Genomic DNA, 18,017 nt, shown 5'->3' on the forward strand with positions numbered 1-18,017 from the left:
GTGAGCTGCGGTGTAGGTCGCAGATGTGGCTCGGATGTGGCTTTGCTGTGGCTCTGTGGTGCAGGCTGGCAGCTGCAGCTCTGATTCGACCCCTATGCCATGGGTTAAGAAAGACAAACAAACAAAAAAGCCCCAATAACTTCCCATTCTCTCTGTCCTTTCCTCCAGCCCCTGGCAACTACCATTCTATTTTCTGCGCCCTCTGAATCTGACTACTCTAAGCACCTCTCATCAGAGACTCCTACAGTATTTGTCTTTTTGTTTGTGACCGGCTTACTCAGCATAATGGTCTCAAGTTTCATCTATGTTGGCGCATGTGTCAGACTCTCCTTCCTTAATACGGCGGAATAATATTCCACTGAATGCATGTATCACATTTTGTTCATCCATTCATCCACAGATGCACACTTGAGCTGCTTCCACCTTTGGCTTCTGTGAATAATGCTGCCACAAACGTGGGTGTAATTCCTTACTTTATTTTTTTTTTTTCTTAGGGTTGCACCTGTGGCACAGGAAAGTTCCCAGGCTAGGTGTCAAATTGGAGCTACAGCTGCCGGCCACGCCACAGCCACAGCAACTCGGGATGCAAGCTGCATCAGAGACCTACACCACAGCTCACGGCAACGCCAGATCCACGACCCACTAAGAGAGGCCTGGGACTGAACCCACATCCTCATGGATGCTAGTCAGATTCGTTTTCACTGTGCCACAATGGAGATTCCTAATTCCTTGCTTCTTTTTTTTAAGTCAAGATTATTACCAAATCAGGCAGCTTCCTAAAAGACCAGAAGTAAGCTTTTTCCCAAGCATACTATATTCCCCCTTTCTCACTTTTTTTCTTTGACTGCACCCACAGCATGCAGAAATTCCTGGGCCAGGGACGGAACCTCCTCACAGCAGTAACCTATGCCACAGCGGTGACAAGGCCAGATCCTTAACCACTAGGCCACCAGGGACCTCCTCTTACTTACTTCGGATCTACTCTGGAATCAAGTCCAGTTACCCCTCCTCACACTTTCTAAACTGTTTCCAACCAGATCTGAACATACACTGGGATTTCAAAGCCACAGGATGACTTCACCTCCTAACTCCACCTGTCTTCTCAGCCTCAGGACCTCCAAAGACAGCAGCCACTGGGGCCACCACAACAGCTGACCCTGTTCCTACCAACCTGGCCACCTCCCGGGGTTCAAGCTCTCTCTTCCGGAGACTGTATCTAGGAGGCGTTCAAACACACCCAGGAATTTAAATGACCTTTGAACTCTGGCACTGGATCACCCCTTCCCAAATGCCTCCTCACCCCACCCCAAAATCCCAACCCAGGAACTCTGGAGTTGGGGGTGGTTGTGCACACACAATTCCAAGGTCCTGACTTCAACCTCCCAGAGCAGGGGAGGAAAAAATCAGTGGAAAATACTTAGAACGGGAAAAAAAGAATAGAAGGAGGCTTCACTGCTCCCACTTCCAACTACTGCCTGTTTAAAAAGGACAAGATTGAAAGACTAATCAAAGTGGCTGTGCCTTGAGAAATCAATTTATCCCACCTTTTGAACCTCAAGGTCAATAAAGAACCAGAGTTTCAATACAGAAGATGCATTAAAATAGGCACAGGGCAGAGTCCAGCCCCTCAAATAAACCTGCCCCAGGGAGGACCCTCAGGCCAAGCAGGCACGCCTGCTTCCTTCGGACACAAGTTTACGGGCTGGAAGCAGGTATTAGGGTGGCCCATCAGCTAGCATTTATTGTGCTCCTAGACCCTGGAGGGCAGAAGCCTGGTGGGAGCCTGCAAACAGGTGCAGAACCCAGAGAAAGCAGAGGAGAGCTGCGGGGCGTGCAGATGGATGGCGACAATGAGAACCCTCAAATTCAGATTCAGAGCATCTGCGGGGGCAGAGAGGGAAGGTGCTCCGGGCAGGAGAAAGCACCCAGGTGGGACGCAGAGGACCGGGGGGCACCATCAGGCCCATCAGGCTGCACCACGCCCGGTCACCAGCCCTGCATGTCACACACACTTGATGCTCTGAATCATCACAACGCAGGGTGTTGAGTTCCGTTGTTCTCCCTGCTGGACAAAGAAGGAAACCGACTTGGAGGGGCCAGGCCGCTTGCCCCAGGCGGCAGCAGAGGGTGTGTGTGTTGGGAGGGGAGGGGATTCCAACTTGTGCCAGGGAATGAGCCGCCCCTGGAGAGGCCCGCAGGCCAAGTGGACAGACCCAGCTGCCTGACGGGGAGGATGCTGCCCTGAGGCTCCCTGGGGATACAGCTGAGGGGCAGACAAGGTCAAGGCAGCCTGAGGAGTTTCCCTCCCAGAGGGGTAACAGGAGGTGATGAGAAGACAAGCAGGGCAGACCCCAGCACGGCCATCCCCCAGGTGACCCCTACCTACCTCCATCCTCCTCTGCTCTCCTCTCTGAAACCCGGACAAGCTGCAGCCTCAGGCAGCTCAAGAGGGGCTCGGGGCTATCAGAAACCACCACGTCTATCTTTCAGCATCTCAAGCTTGAGACAGCCGTGGCTGCGGCTCAGTCCATGTCCATCATAAAGTCCAGTGTCGTGAGCTCCCCTCTAGAAAACTCGAATGTCCAGCGTCTCACCCCCATGACGGGGGGGAGAGGGGCGTTTAGAAGACCCATGTAGCCCAAAAATGCCAAAACTGCCTTAGAGTTTCTGATCCCTTAAGCAGCCAATTCCATAATGTAAAGGAAATCCAGCTATTCTCATTTGCTTTGAGAACAGGAGAACAGCTTACTGGGGTTTGGAAGAGAGGCATCTATTTTTTTTTTTTTTTTCTTTTTTAGGGTTGCACCCACGGCATATGGAAGTTCTTTCTCAGGCTAGGGGTTGAATCTGAGCTGCAGTTGCTGGCCTACGCCACTGCCACACAAACACCAGATCCGAGCCACACTGTGACCTACACCACAGCTTGCAACAACACCAGATCCTTAACCCACTGAGCAAGGCTGGGGATCGAACCCACAGCCTCATGGATACTAGTCAGGTTCTTAACTCACTGAGCCACAACGAGAACTACAGAAGGCACCTATTTTTAAAGTTTTAAAGCCATTAAGCCTAGACGTTGGCAAGCTCAAGGGAGCTGAGCCGCCTAGACAAAGTTGAAAACAATCAATTTAACTTCCACCCGCCGCCCAGGGACTGAGCCTCTCGGGTACCTGACATATGGCCTCGCCATCAACAAAGTAAACTCCACAAGAAAAGCTCGTAGGTTGGTGTGAAAGCAGCGGGGGCGGGGCCGACCCTGGAAGCCTGGGATTCAAAGGTTCCAGCCGCCCCCTGCACTGCGTCTCCATCCTGGTGTGTCCCTGCTGATCCCTTAAACAGCCAGGTCCTGAGTCCCCGTCGTGTGTCAGGCACTCAAGGGACAGAGAATGAGTAGAGCAGAGCCCTGTCCTCCAATTATTCTGGAGGGAAAAGGCGTCTGGAAAGGGGGAAAGGTGGGGGCCTTTGTAGGGTTATTTTAGCCTAGAGATAGGATCCTGGGCCCAGGCCAGTAATGTGTTGCCTGAATGCAATCACTTACAGTCCCTGCGTTACCTACAACACTGAGTCATGGCTTCTACTGCCTGTATCTTGTCCCTAACATGCGCTGACTGATGGCCGGCACGTCTCCCCGCCGGAGCAGTGCCAGGCAACACCGCACAGAGATGCAGTACCTGCTCTTAAGGCGTTTTGTTGCCAGTGGGAGAGAAAATCATGAGGCTGCCAAGAGACAATGTACCTGAGACACTCAGTTCAAGAGAAGCACACTGTACGCTTTAAATTAAAAAAAATCATAGAGGAGAAAAACGTGGAGGGCAAGAGTCAAGCACACATGTGCACACGCAGTGGGTGAATCCAAGAATATCAGGGCGTGGCCCTTGGAAGGGTCCTCCATAGTCCGCTCACTAATAAACAAGGAAGTTCGGCCCAGAGGCACGTCTGTGTGATGACCCCTCCTCTGCTAGGCTGGTGGGATTTTTTTTTTTTTTTTTTTTGGTCTTTTTTTTAGGGCCGCATCTGCAGCATATGGAGGTTCCCAGCCTAGGGGTTGAATTAGAGCTGTAGCTGCAGGCCTACACCACAGCCACAGCAACGCAGGATCTGACCTGCGTCTGGGACCGGGACCTACAACACAGCTCACAGCAACGCCGGATCCTTAACCCACTAAGCAAGGCCAGGGATCGAACCCATGTCCTCATGGATGCTAGTCGGGTTCATTAACCACTGAGCCAGGACGGGAACTCCTGGCCAGTGGGGATTTATCCCCATCACCATGAACCTGCCCAAGGCCCTTTCTCAACCCTTGCTGCAATCCTTGAGGCTGGCACTATTAATATCCCCACTTTTCAGATAAGAAAGACTCTCCGGACATGAAACTACCCAAGGCCACGAATCTGAGCTCAAAGCAGCCCACGACTCTGCCTCTGCTTCCCTGCAGGGCGACAGGCTTGCGGCTGCTCTTCTTACCCCCTCCTGGGTACTTGGATGTGTCCCCCATCTCCCAAGTCCTCCCGGAAGAGTGACTTGGCAGAGCGTGGATGCGTGGGAGCAGCCGTGCGAAGTCAGCCTGGCAGGACGAACCCATGCCACTACTGCCCCTTGCTGATGCAAAAACTTGGCGCTCTTTCATCTGAGCCCCACAACAACCTGAAACATGGTATTGCCCATTATTTCACAGGCGAAACCACAGGATGCACCCTAAGTCAGCTGGCTGGAAACAGTGACACACAGGTTTCTAGACCCTTGAAAGAATTAAATGACCCACCCTGATTTCTGCCCTCCCAACCTCCCACCATGGTCCCTCCCTTCTGGTTTCGACTTCCTGACCTTCCAAGGGAACCAGAGAAGCCACCCCACGGAGCTGGCGCGTCCTCTTCCACGGGACTGGGGCCAAGCTCCTACCCTCAGCCGAGAAAGCGCACCTGACTTCTCCCCGTGGAGCTGACGCCAGGGCAGCACAGGCAGGTGGACAGCTGGCCCCTGCAGCTGCACTGCACCCCGTCTCTTCCCATGGAGAGAGACCTCATATTTAGAGCACCGACTCCCCCTGACCTGCCGACACCCAACCCCAAACCAATGGAGCCCTTGCAGCGTTCAGCTGGCAGCCTCTTTGCCCTTCGGAAGCCTCCATCCACCTCCTCTTAAAACATCACCCACAAACTCAGAACTGGGGGGTACAAGGTGAGGCCTCTTCAGCAATTCCGGCTGAACCCACCAACTGAAGACAAACACTCTCTCCTCCTCATTCCTTTGTCACCGCCGTTCTCATCACGAGAAAGCTAGGACTGCAATCGCCTCCTACAAGGACCACGGCCCTGAACGCCACGGCAAAGGCGCAGGAAAACTCTGCCTTTCCACAAGGAGCAGTGAATAACACAAACTGTTATTAGCCCTGGACACGAGCCACACGGCCGGCTGCAGGGAGGGCAAAGCCTGCCCGGGCAAGTCCTCCCGTGAGTCCGTCTCACAAACCAGTTATAACATCAAACACGCTGATCCTGGCATTTCACACCAAAACACCAGGCAAGGGAGAGACTCCTTTTTCTTCCTTTGTAAAAACTTGGGAACTCGACTTCCCGCCTTCCAGTCACAAAAGGAATGTTTTCGTGACCAAAGACGACCATGCCCACCACTCGGGTGCAGAGGCTCCACCACAATGAAGCTGCCCTGCGGACCCGTCAGCGCCACCACAAAGCAGCGCTCACTGCCGTCGCTGGGGGCGTCCCGGGGGCTTGCACGGCTCTGCGGCCGGAGGACAGACCTGGACCGCTGGCCGGGTGGCCGCCCGACTTCCTGCCCTGCCACGGGCACGGTGCTCTCTGTGCACGGACCCTCTGTGCGGGGCTGGAAAACTTAACGGATGGCCACCGACTGAGAGAAAACGTGAGCAAGAGAGAGGAAAGAACGCACGGTGAGAGGGCATCTCTCAGAGACACGAGGAGGTCCAGGTTTGCAACCCTAAGGTCATCTGAGGGCCGGCTGTGTCCCGGCCTCTGGGCTCAGCTCTGGGACCAGTGGAGGGGGCAGCCCGCCGGGCCGGGGCGGGGGCATCCTGGGCACGAAGGTAAGAGCCCGAGCGAAAGCTGCTTCCTTTCTGCCGAGGAGGAGGAGAGCCAGCGGCTCAGCGACAGCAGGGAAACCCCGGCAGCTCAAGGCCAGGGGGAGCGATCAGAAAGATTGTGTACACACACACACACACTTCTCTCTCTCTCCATCTCAGATCCGAAAGATTGTACACATACACACACCCACCCACACACACTTCTCTCTTTCCGTCCCTGGCCCAATTCTAGCTTCGCTAATTACATCATTCCCACCTTTGGCCCCTCCCACCCCTGCCATCAGCCCCGACTCTCTGCCTCCCGCTGCTTGGGGTGCAGGGTGAGGACTGAGCCAGCTGCTCCCTCTGTCCCACCCACCGCCCAGCCCCGGAAGGGTTGGTTTCAGAAGGTGCCTGAAGCAATCCAGCCTCTTCCTCTGGGGCCCTGCCTGGAGCGGAAATCTGGTTAACACAGGGGACCACCGCAAGCAGGAGACCCTGGGGAAGCAGCACTCCCAGCCCAGCCCCCAGACAAGCCCTGCTGCCCCTGCAGGTCCTGAAGGGAACACTGGGTCTGCCCACGGCAAGCCATCTCCCTAGAGGACTGTAGAAGGCTTTATTTTCTCAAGTTCGCCCAAGCAGCTGATGACCAAGAGAGCTTGCAGCTCTCTGGCGCTGCCATATCTTACTCCATGAGCCTTGCTTTCCTAATCTGTAAAATGGGGGTGGCAGTTTCTTACTCGCAGTGACAGGACTGAAAGGTCCCAGTGCAGTGCCTGGCTTACAGCAGGCACCCAGCTACCCTCTCCCAGCCTCCTGACTGGGGCACAGAGCAGAGTCTCAAGGTTCCTGCCTGCTTGTCAATACGCCTCCATAGCACTGCTTCTAAAAACAAAAAAGAGACAAAAAAGAAATCAAGTCCAGCTGGCACCTGGTCCCAGGTCTCTAAAAACAAAACCTGCCTCTGGAAAGGTAGGGGACTGTGTGGCCCCTGACCGCGGTCCTCAGCCTTGTCGGCTCCATCCCAGATTTCAAGAGCACAGGGAGGGTCACAGGTCAGGAGGAAATGCCTTCTGCTTAGTGTGGAGAAAGGGAATTCTGGTAGCTGTGAAAGCTGCCACCCACCCCCTGCCCCCGCAGCCTCGCCTCTGGTCCTTGTCAGGCTGACCCAGAGCCACTGCTACTCACCTCATGGGGCCCTACCCTGAAGCCTGGGGGGGCAGTACCCAGCTGCAAAGCTCAGCCTTACCCGGGCCCGGGAAAGACCTTATCCTCCCCGAGATGTCTGCTCCACGTGGGGCACCAAGCAAGCTGCTGTCCACAGCCCCACACGGCCAGCACCCCACGAAACACTCAGAACTCATTCCCTCTTCCCTCTGCTCTTGCTTCGGGCCAGGCCCCCACAACCTGCCCCCGACCCCCTACTCTCTCCTGACACCAATCCTTTCCCAAGTGAGTGTCTGAGTTTTTTCAAAATTTTCTTTTTAAAAATGCTGCAAAGACTCCCACATCCTTCAGCATGAAGTTCAAATTCATTAGCATGGCATCCACACTCTAGAACTTCCCCAATCTTTCCAGGCTCACCCATCACCACTGCCCACAGACACCCCAACCTCCAGCCACTCAGAGGTGACTTAGCCTTCAGGCTGCTTTATGCCTCTGTGGTTTGGCAGGTGCTATTCCTCTCCCAGGACACCCCACACACACAACGCACCCCATTTTCTGCCATTCTAGCTCCCTGTCCATCCTTCAGGACTCAGGTCAAGGGTCACCCCCTTCAGAAAGCTCTCCGTAAGCTCTGCCCCTTCCCCGGCTGGGGAACTCCCTTCCATGTCCTGGACCTCCACGTCCTGGGCACATATACAGGTGTTCTAGTGGCTGGTTCACCTGGGCCCTCTTCCACCTTACAAGACACGAGCATCTCAGGCATCGAGAATGGCCTTAAGAATAAGGAGGAGGAACAGAGAAAAAAACTGGGTGACCCCCACCTCTCTGGGCCACCAGAGCTTTCTTGTCCCACATTCATCACGCTACACTAGAGAAAAAGGGGGACAGGAAAGCGAGAGGATGGAAAGAAGAAAGGAGGGGTCCACACAGACCACTGCCCTCCTCAGCCTCTCTTCCCAACAGTCTGGAAGGCTCTCTCTTGAACTTCAGACTGAAAGCAAACATTCCCAGGGAAGTCAGTTATCTTCTGGGTCAAGTCCACGGCAGACAAAGGCTCCCACTGCTGGTATGGGGGAAAGGTACGGGGCTTTTGTGTAAGCCTCCTGGCCCAGGGGCTGGGCTGCCTGGCCGCGCCGCTGCATCCCGTCACCACACCACAATCCTCCTGGGGAGGGCAAACCAATCCAGTGATCCTCCAACTCAAGGAAGGTCACCCAGATGTACAGTAAAAATAACCTGAGACCTTCATCCACGTGGCAGAGGCAGAGACACAGAAGTCAGGAGCGAGGGAGGACACGGCACTGGTAACAGGAACCATCACAGTGGGTGAAGGGCACGAACGGGCACTTCAGCACAGAAAAACAAAAGGCCTGCAAAGGAGGCGATTTTGGCCCTGAGTAGCCAAAGCCCTCAAAACATTCACGCCCCCGGACCCAGGAATTCCATGCTAGGAATTGACCCTAAGGACATAAAAACAGTTGAAAGATTTATGGGCCAAGCATGCTCATGGCGGTATCGTTTATAATTCTAAGACAGAAGTAACTCAGTATCGATGACTGTGGCATAGCCACATAATGAAGTGTCATGCAGACACTAAAATTCCTATTATGACAGAATGTGTAATGATGAGAAAATGCTCACTACATGGGAAAAGAAAGACTGCATATAATCCACACCCTGAAACACACACAGACACAAGACACAAAGTCAGAAAGCATAAATACCAAAATGTGAGCAAGGGTGCAGGCCCAGGTGGTGAGACAGCGGGCAGATGTCACTTTCTGTTTCCCCATCCGCAATCAGAAAATACCTTTATAATCACAATATGACTTTTAATTTCCTCCAAACACAGACGCTGCATCACGCATACCCATCTCACACACTTCCTCTTTATTAACCCTTAAAGTCTAGAGTGGAGAAAGTAATTTCTCCCCTACAAATTCGATGTATTATTCATAAAGCAAATTCCACTGGTGCCCGTAGACAGGGCCTGAGCAGACTTTAAACTCCCTTGCACACTGTCGCTATCCATCAAAGCACATCACCCTCTCACCCCCACCCCCCTCCCCCGCCCCAACAAGGAGACATCACTTTACCTAAAAACCCTCCAGACCACACGAACGAGGCAGAGTTTACTCGGTTCCCAACAACCATGTCAGATACACGTTTCCTTCTACTCTTACTTCTGACCAAAGTTTTCCATTTTTTCAAGCCGAAGTGTGCACATTTCCAAAGACAGCTAATTTTCAGCAGTCAGCCCATGCTTATCTAATACAACTGCCACGGCAAGTGGACGGGTCCCCAGTGCAAGGCTGAGTAGGCAGGAGGTACAGGCAGTTATTTGAAGGTTTGATCTGAGGGTTATCAGGCAAAACAATACACACACACACAGCAAGAGTCTAACAATGTGAACTGGATACACACACAAGTTCCCTCCAGGGAGGGAGCGGGGATAACCAGATGCACTCAAGGCACACAGGGGGCTTTCATCAGAAAAAAAAAAAATTCTTGAAAAAAAGGTCTGAAGCAAATACGAAAAATATTCACATATGTCCATATTTATTTATTTATTTATTTATTGTCTTTTTTGCTATTTCTTGGGCCACTCCCGCGGCATATGGAGGTTCCCAGGCCAGGGGTCCAATCGGAGCTGTAGCCATTGGCCTACACCAGAGCCACAGCAACGCAGGATCTGAGCCGCGTCTTCGACCTACACCATACCTCACGGCAACGCCAGATCGTTAACCCACTGAGCAAGGGCAGGGACCGAACCCGCAACCTCATGGTTCCCAGTCGGATTCATTAACCACTGCGCCACGACGGGAACTCCCACATTTATTTTGAACAGATACACAGGTGTTCACTATAACCATTTGCCGTTTTATTTTTAATTTTTCAAAGCAATGAAGGAAACACACACGCAAGAACCCCAGCCTATTTCTTCTGCTGTTTCTTCTGAGATAACGACCAATACTGCAGGTCGGTTTTGGCCTTGCGACCACGTGAGGGCCCAGAAATCAGAAGAGTTCCAGGAACTGTCGTGCACAGCTTCCTCGAGGTGATCTGAAACCCCCGATCTTGGTGGTCTCTGGCCATCATGCAACTGCGGAATTTCAGAACCCAAGGGCCCACTCTCCTCCTGACAGATGAGAACCCGGGAGGCCTGTGGAAGGAAAGCCGCCTGTCCCAGCGCCTGGCCAGTGAGGCGAGGCGCCTGCAGACAGTCAGCCAAGTTCCCCTTTCAGAGTCAGTCCCGCAGGTGGATCCCTACATTTCAGGATCGATATTCACACGTGACTCAACAACAAAGACAGACGTCTCCATCAACCTGCCCCAAACTCGCCCAGGCGGCCGTGTGAAGTGCTTCCCGGCAGCGGAAAGCCAAAAAAAAAAAAAACCCTCTGAACCTTCACATGACAGCGAGGCTCTGACAACGGGCCAGATCACAGATGTCCAACACAGGGGACAGCAGCAGACACAACGCACAACCCCAAAGGATCACACATCAGCCACCTGCTGTGCCGGGGATGAGAGTCTACTCGTCTTATTTTCCTCCTGGGTCCATGATCAAATGAACACGCATTCAAGGTACATCCTCAAGGCTCCGAATGTAAAAATGAACCAGTCTATAAACGCAGATCTCGACTTAAAAGGACTCAGATGAAAAAGAGACTGGCTGTTGAGTGAGGACAATAAGCCTCACGTGATGCTGGGCTCAACACTGACGTGTCGGGCAACTTGAGGCAGTGTGCGGTTCGGGTCCAGGCCCGCCCTTCCTCCCATTTGCAGATGCTCATCCTCCAGCCTTTCCTTCTTGAAGATCCAGAGACGGAACCAGGTGGTCTCCCCAGGGCCCTGTTCAACTCTGGCTTCCTCTGCCTCTTCCCAGCTACTCCCGCAATGACATCTGTGCCCCCTCGTCACCTTCTCATCCCTGCAGCCTCTCCTCAAAGAGCTACCAGGATCCCGCCTTCCCATCCCGGGGCAGAGGGATGTGTGTCCATTGTACAAGACGGAGTGGAGTCCCCTGGTGAGAACTGTGTTCATTCCTCCCCAGGAGACCTGGTGGGAACTGTGTTCATTCCTCCCCAGGAGACCTGGTGGAAGGTGCCTCTCCCAGACATCACCAGAAAGGCTCGAACCCACTGGCTCCCACGAGCCTGTATCAGAATCACCTGGAGGGCTGCTTAGATGCAGGAGCAGGTCTGGGGGAGGGGCCTGACGACCTGCAGCTCTAACAGGTTCCCAGGTGATGCTGATGCTGCTGGTCTGAGGACCACACTTTAAGGACCACCTCTCTAGCCACTGATTCCCCTTCCTGTTGGAAGGATGGTAAGACTCAAACAGCTGGGAAATTTGTGAAAATGCAGATTCCGGGCACGATCCCCACAGAAGTCCAAGCAGCACTCCAGAGGGAGGCCTGAGACACCAGTGGTCAGAATGAACTTAGCCATGCTGGTTCTCCCACTGTCTGTCCTCTGCCCCAGAATGAAAATCAAGGACCGTTTTTTGTCTGCATAGGTTTTCAGGGGCAAGACTTGAGCTTCTTTGCGATAAGTGGCCAAACTATTCACGAGAGGCCTGTGCCTCATGAAAGAAGGGGACAGCCTGAGAGGCTGAACCGTGGCTTGGCGAAGAGACCAGGGGCTGGAGTTCCCATGGCAGCTCAGCAATAACAAACCTGACTAGTAGCCATGAGGATGCAGGTTCGATCCCTGGCCCTGCTCATTAGGTTAAGGATCTGGTGTTGCCATGAGCTGTGGTGTAGGTCGCAGAGGTGGCTCGGATCTGGCATTGTTATGGCTGTGGTGTAGGCCAGCAGGTGCAGCTCCAATTCGACCCCTAGTCTGGGACCCTCCATACGTGGCAGGTGCGGTCTGAAAAAGAAGAAAAAGGCGGGGGGCTTTGTGCCCTCGAATGTGTCTACCAAATACCCAAGGAGAGTGAGCGTTCCGCTCCTACCTTCCTCGGCCAGAGCAAGAACAACATTTGTCTGGCTTCACCCCAAGCTCTCAGGACCCGCAGGGCCTCTCTCACAAGGGCATGACGAGCAGCACTTCTTCTGGGAAACCTTCCTGAAGGTCCCTTTACAATAATAACCAACTATGCGTCTGCTACAATTACCAGGTGGGAGGAGAAAAAAGGCAGGATATGCAATTGTATATATGGCAGGGCCGCAATAGTAGAAAACAAAAACTATTCATGCAAAAACTGGAAGGAAGCACTAAAAATGTTAAGAGTGATTGTCTGGGGATGGTGGGGTTATGAGCGGTCTTTTCTTCTGGCTACTTGTTTGTTTTTTTAAGCGGTTTATAAAGAGCACATGTTACTTGTATGACCAGAACGAAGCTTGATTTTACAATAAATTGGAGAAAAAAATAAACACTGCCCCCCACACCTAACCTGTGGCAACCCAAAGGGCGACATCCTGCCAGCTTCCTCCCCGTGAGCAGGGTTGACTGAGGGGCAGGGCCGGCCCTCGGCAAGCGCCTTGAGCAAACATTTGCTCTGGGCTGGGGCACAGCCCTGCCCTCAAAGACCTAACAGTGCAGAAGCAGAACAAGGACGAAAGGTCTTCTACCCATAAGTCTTTCTGAGCCCCAAGGATGATCTGGCCATCGTTTCCTTCCTGTGACTGTGTCCCATCTTCCGGAACTCGACACAGTGCCCCCAGGAGCGGCAAACTGCCTCCAGGTTGAGTGTCTCAAGCCCTCTGGCAGGTGCAGGCCTGGACCCCCAGAGCTGCTGAGTGCCCCGAGGGCATCCCACTGGGGCAGCAAGCCCGGGGGCGGGGGAGGGAAGCACCTGCTTGCTCCAGGCTGCACATAAGCAGAAACCTCACCTCCACCCCAGCCCTTCACCCCTGCCATCAGGGAGGGTCACCACCACCTCCCAGCCACACCTGGGGAGGGAGACACACCTGCCCAGAGTTACTGCTGCTTGCTGGCTCTGGCCAGCCTTGCAAACCTGTTTTTTTTTTTTGTTTTTTTTTTTTTCTCTTTCTTCAATTGGAATACAGTTGCTTTACAATGCTGTGTTAGTTTCAGGTGTGCAGCAAGGTGATTCAGTCACACATTACCTATATTCATCCTTTTTCAGAATCTTTTTCCACATAGGATAAGCTTGTTTTGAATCCTGAATTTCTGCATCTCACGTTCACAGCCTCTGACACCTGCTCCAACAGACATTCATGCAAGCAGCTGCGGAAAATGCTGACCCGGACAGACTGGGGACAGGACCACCTCGTGCCTTGGTCTTTCCTCCAGCTCAACGCCCTCTCTCCTTGCGATGACCCTCCACACCTGGAAACCTAGTCACCTACCAAAACTCTACTCGGGTGTCCCCTCCTCCAAGAAGCCTTCCCCAGTGCACCCCCTCTCCCCACACAGCCTGGGTTAGGGGTCTTGCCTCGAACTGTCAGCATCACTCACTTCCTCGGCACTTGGAACAGAGCACTGCTTCACTATGAATGGTGCCTGCAGCCAGAGCTCAAGCCCCAGGAGCTGCTAAACAGTCTGCGTGGTCACCAGACAGGCCACGCCCAGGCCCAAGTTCACTGTCAGCATTGGCTTCCCCTACTGTGGTTGCCACAAGGGAGGCACTAGCTGAGAGCCACCTGCTGACGGCATGCCAGGCCCAAGGACACGAACCCACTTCAGCCCCACGGACCCAGCTGTCCCTGAAGCCTGGCCCCCTCCTCCGCACAGCTGGCACCTATACTAAAAGCCAAGGCTGGTCCAAGCCTCCCGAAGGCTGCTCAGAGTGCCCACGGTGCTGGGCTACCAACGGGCCATGGAAGGAGCACAGGTGGCTTGCTGAACTGGCCACACAAGCGAAGTATCCTGGCACCCCAAGCCCCCCTCCCCCGTGGGAGGAAAATGGCAACAAGCATCTCAGAAAACTCAAGGCGCTGTCCCCTCCCTCCCTTTCCCAGCCTTTTTCAAATTCAAGCAATGACAGCCCTCAGCAGACACTGGACCCAGCATCCAGCCCAACGCCACAGCACAAACCCAACTGTATCTCAGAATGAGCACCCACACGTGAGGACAGACGTGAGGACCCACACGCTGGACACAGCTAGCCAGAGGGCTTCCTCCAGGCGACAGGGACCTCATGACTCTGAAGATGCTCCCAAGCCCCAAACCCAAGACTAAGTTACGAGAGGTCTCAGACGCTGAGGGCTTGGTGCAAAGCCAGCGTGAGCACAGAACGGACTGGCTCTCAAGCAGTGGTTCTCAAACTGTGTTCCCTGAGGTCCTGGGAACTCAGAGATGCCTTGGAGGGAGAGGATGGGGCTGACAGAGGGCACTAGGGTCCCTCAACCCCCAGGTCAATCAGAGTTGCTAGGGCTTCACCTGGAGGCTCAAAAAAACTCAGATGGAGGGAGAGTTTCATTACTAAGTTCGACAGCCAGGGCGCTGAGGGTGCGCAGGTGGAATGGATTTCCCATCGTCCATGCAGCCAAATAAAGGTCATGAACATCATCGAAGATTCCCGCCCAACCTTCCCAAGGCTGGGATGGGGGCTGTCACAGCGCTTCCCCTTCAGGCCCTCTCGCCTGACCCTCCGACTATCTGCGAACGAGATCTGTGAGCCTCTGGCACGCAGACAGCCCGCACCGTGAGCCGCGCTGCTCCGCTCTGCCAGCTGGGGGCCGGCCGATTACACACTTGGCCTGAGTCTAACCCTCCTGTGGTCCCTCCTCTCCACCAACCCTTTGAATCGCTCCTGTACAGACGCGCTGAGCCGTGGGCGATAACCCTGCCAGGGTGCCCCGCCCAGAGCCCAGTGCCGCTGGTCCCCACGCCACCGGGGCTTGGGCTCGTCCCTGGGGCCCGCACAGCACCAGGCACGACACTTTACACACAACCCCGAGAACACTCGCTGGACAAAGGAAAGCGATGCCCCCTCTGACCCTTCGCACCAGGCCCATAAAAAGGACACACGTGCAAGCACACCAAGCAGCAGCTCGTCGATGCCTGACCACCGTTTCCTCCCCGCTTCCTGTGGGGAAACGGCGCTGCGGACGCACAGCAGAGCCGGGCCGGAGAGGGAACCGCCTTACCTGGTAGTAGGTCTTGATGTTGCGCACCAGGATGGTCAAGTTCTGAATGCGAAGGTTCACGTCGTTGTTGACGTGCTTGTTGATGCGTTGATTGGTCGGCCTGGGGTCTCTAGGGGAAGAACAACGAGAATGGACATTGCACCACCCAGCCTCTGCCGCCCCCGGCCCGTCCCAGCCGCCGCCGAGCAGTTAGTCTTCTCCCAGCTGAGGCTGCGCTGCGGCTGCGACCAATCCTCATCACTGGACCTCGGGGGAGTCACACCACCTTCTCCTCCCCCCACCCAAGCCCCGAGCCCGCCCCAGGCCCTTGATCAATGCTATTCCTCTCTCCGCTGCTCCCATACACAGCCGAGGGGCACCACAGACCCAAAAAGTCATACTGCATAAAAAGCAATACCCTACCCCAAACTATAATTCCAGGATTAAAAGTGGAACCAAGCAAACTGTGCAAAATATCAAGAAAGGAAAGGGGGAAAGTGGTACACTTTCTGACTTAAAATCCTTAAAATCATTAATGGTTCAGTTCACGTGGGCCTCCTGCCTATGTCACCAAATTGGTCTTGTCTGTGATTTACATTCCAGGGACACAATTCTATCTTGAAAAACCGCCACTGTGAGTCCGTGACACGGCGGGGTACAACACACCCTATGAGAAAGGCTAAGAGACACAAAGAATTCATGTGGAAAACCCCCCAGTGTCATTTACTGTCCCATCTCAGGCAAAAGTCAGGTCTGGCTGTGAGGAAACTAGAAATCTGTGAACCAACTGATTTGCAATGTCACCCATCTACACACACGCAGGACATTTCTCAAAAATTCTCAAAAGTGTCAAAAATGTTTCCCACTTGAAAAGGACATGTTCAAAGGAACGGATGGACCGGATTTCGCTTCCACCTCCCCATGCACTTCGTGCTGCTAACAAAGCCCTCCCCCCCACTCTCTGTCCCAAGACACCACAAAGGGCGTCGCATTCAAATGAGGCCCGTCTTCACGGTTTCATCTGTCATCGGAGCCCTGTGTGAAGGGCGCTGAGCCTCCTGGGGGCTGGTGTGCCGGGAGAGACACGGTGCCCGGCCCCTCGATGACGATGACAATGACGATGGCTGAGAGCACAGGAAGGGGAACTGGGGGAGGTGAGGAGATTGAGCTCAACGCCATCCGTCTCATTCAAAGCCAGCAACTTATGCAAAATTGACAAACAGGGGGAAAAAAAAATCAACAAGTAGAAAGTATTCCAAATGTCGCTGTAAGCACAATCTTTGAATAACCCAAGCTGTTTGAAATTCAACCGTGAAGTAAATATTTGATCCATACACCATGAGCCCCTATACTGTACTGGGTACAGTGCAAAGCCCCTTTAGGAAGTTCACGCAGCCATGACCACGGATTTTATTCCATCATCCTGAATGCCCTAAAACAGTCACATGGGCACCTTCGGGCAACCAGAGGACCGCTGTTATTTATTTATTTATCAGATTTATTTATTTATTTATCTTTTTAGGGCTGCACCCACAGCACATGAAGGTTCCCAGGCTAGGGGTCGAATCAGAGCTGTAGCCGCCGGCCTACACCAGATCTGAGCCGCATCCACAACCTACACCACAGCTCACCGCAACACCGGATCCTTAACCCATGGAGCAAGGCCAGGGATCGAACCTGCGTCCTCATGGATAGCAGTCAGATTCATTTCCGCTGAGCCACGACAGGAACTCCAAGAGGACCTCCTTTAACTGTCCTGGGACAACATTCCTCATTGTCCCCACCCAGTCATGGAGTCTGGCCAAGCCATTTGCATGTTACCTGTTTCTCCTGCAGCCATTCATTGAGAAAATAAAGGTTAACACTTGAGCGGAAATTAATTTAGCAGTAGAGGAGACACTCAGAATTCAAACCACAAAGGTATCTTAGCTACAGAAGTGTAGCTAGCACGACAAAATAATTCATCTTAAGAGTGTAATTCTCCTTCCTTTACTACTGACACCTTAAGAGATGAGAAGCAATTTCAGAAAGTGATGAATGCGCTGCTTAAAATAACAGAACTTAAGAGAACATGCGGGGCCTTTTCTGCTTTGCTGTTACTGTGCGCCCTGCTTTTATTACGTCAAACAGGACCACCTGAGCAGTGCCAGGAGCTGGAGGGTCTTGGCAGACACTGGACAAGCAAAGGCACTACACACACCCCGGGCTGGGGCCTGGGCGGCTGTCATGTGATCGGAAAGCCCCTGCCCATCCCTGCTTTTGCTAATCCCTAGTTCTGGGAAGCACGAACCAACCGGGACGACATTCCACAAGAGCCCACGTCTACTGTACGAGTAGCCAGACTGATCACCACCACCAGGGACACTCCCTCCCTCAACTAAGGCTCTCAGGGTAAAGAGCGATTCGCAGACAAACCTCAACCAAAGTCAAGGACAGTTACGGAAGGCCTCGCCCCGCTCTGCCCAGCACTGCATAACCCTCACCTCTCCATGGTGTGGGAAATGGGTCAGTAGCCACTAATTCCAGTCTGCGTCCCAGGACTGGCCCAAGTTCTCCGGGCCCTAGGGTGCTCATCTGTAGAATCCTTCCAGCCCTAAAAGGTTACCATTCTATGAAGGTCAGGTCTGCAGTGATGAACTTGCTACGTAGTCCTAGATCCTGGGAAGAAGACATCATAGAACCACGGCAAGACTGTTTCTCCAAAAGCCAGCGTTAACAATAAGGATCGTGGAATTCCCGCTGTGGCGCAGCGGAAACGAATCCAACTAG

At 53.5% G+C, this 18,017-nt stretch overlaps 2 protein-coding genes and 1 long non-coding RNA gene across 13 annotated transcripts in view; 1 reads left to right on the forward strand and 2 right to left on the reverse strand.

Moving 5' to 3' along the window:
• Positions 1-18,017, reverse strand: part of CCDC88C (coiled-coil domain containing 88C) — a 129,047-nt gene that overhangs the window by 105,265 nt on the left and 5,765 nt on the right. For 8 of the 11 annotated variants that reach the window (XR_014811290.1, XM_084970006.1, XM_084970012.1 and 5 more), the window contains exon 3: positions 15,270-15,378. Coding sequence is in view for 6 of the 11 variants with exons in the window: in XM_084970006.1 (XP_084826132.1) it covers positions 15,270-15,378 (109 nt within the window). In the remaining 5 variants the exon portion in view is untranslated. Of the gene's footprint in view, positions 1-9,300; positions 9,525-15,269; positions 15,379-18,017 lie in introns of those variants that run through there. The other 3 variants (XM_084970007.1, XM_084970015.1, XM_084970014.1) reach the window with 1 other exon arrangement.
• On the forward strand, positions 2,780-10,266 carry LOC146401889 (uncharacterized). The gene is made up of 2 exons (XM_084970042.1): positions 2,780-6,061; positions 10,106-10,266. Exons 1-2 carry the CDS (start codon positions 5,620-5,622, stop codon positions 10,264-10,266), a joined length of 603 nt encoding a protein of 200 aa, XP_084826168.1. The 5' UTR covers positions 2,780-5,619.
• Positions 10,073-13,549, reverse strand: LOC146401890 (uncharacterized). The gene is made up of 2 exons (XR_014811302.1): positions 11,302-13,549; positions 10,073-11,266 (listed from the first exon to the last, which is right to left on the reverse strand). It is a non-coding gene; the product is annotated as an uncharacterized LOC146401890 (long non-coding RNA).

This window comes from Sus scrofa, chromosome 7 (genome assembly GCF_054392235.1).
Source record: "Sus scrofa isolate SSC_HxYL_T2T_F1_AM1 chromosome 7, Sscrofa_HxYL_maternal_Yorkshire_Landrace_v2.0, whole genome shotgun sequence".
In the NCBI taxonomy this organism is placed as follows: Eukaryota; Metazoa; Chordata; class Mammalia; order Artiodactyla; family Suidae; genus Sus; species Sus scrofa.

Bases quoted from the DNA above. Each gene is read 5' to 3' on its own strand.
- LOC146401889 (XM_084970042.1), top strand. From the start codon at position 5,620: ATGCCCACCACTCGGGTGCAGAGGCTCCACCACAATGAAGCTGCCCTG. The intron at 6,062-10,105 runs GTAAGAGCCCGA...AATTTTTCAAAG, and splicing joins GGGGCATCCTGGGCACGAAG to CAATGAAGGAAACACACACG.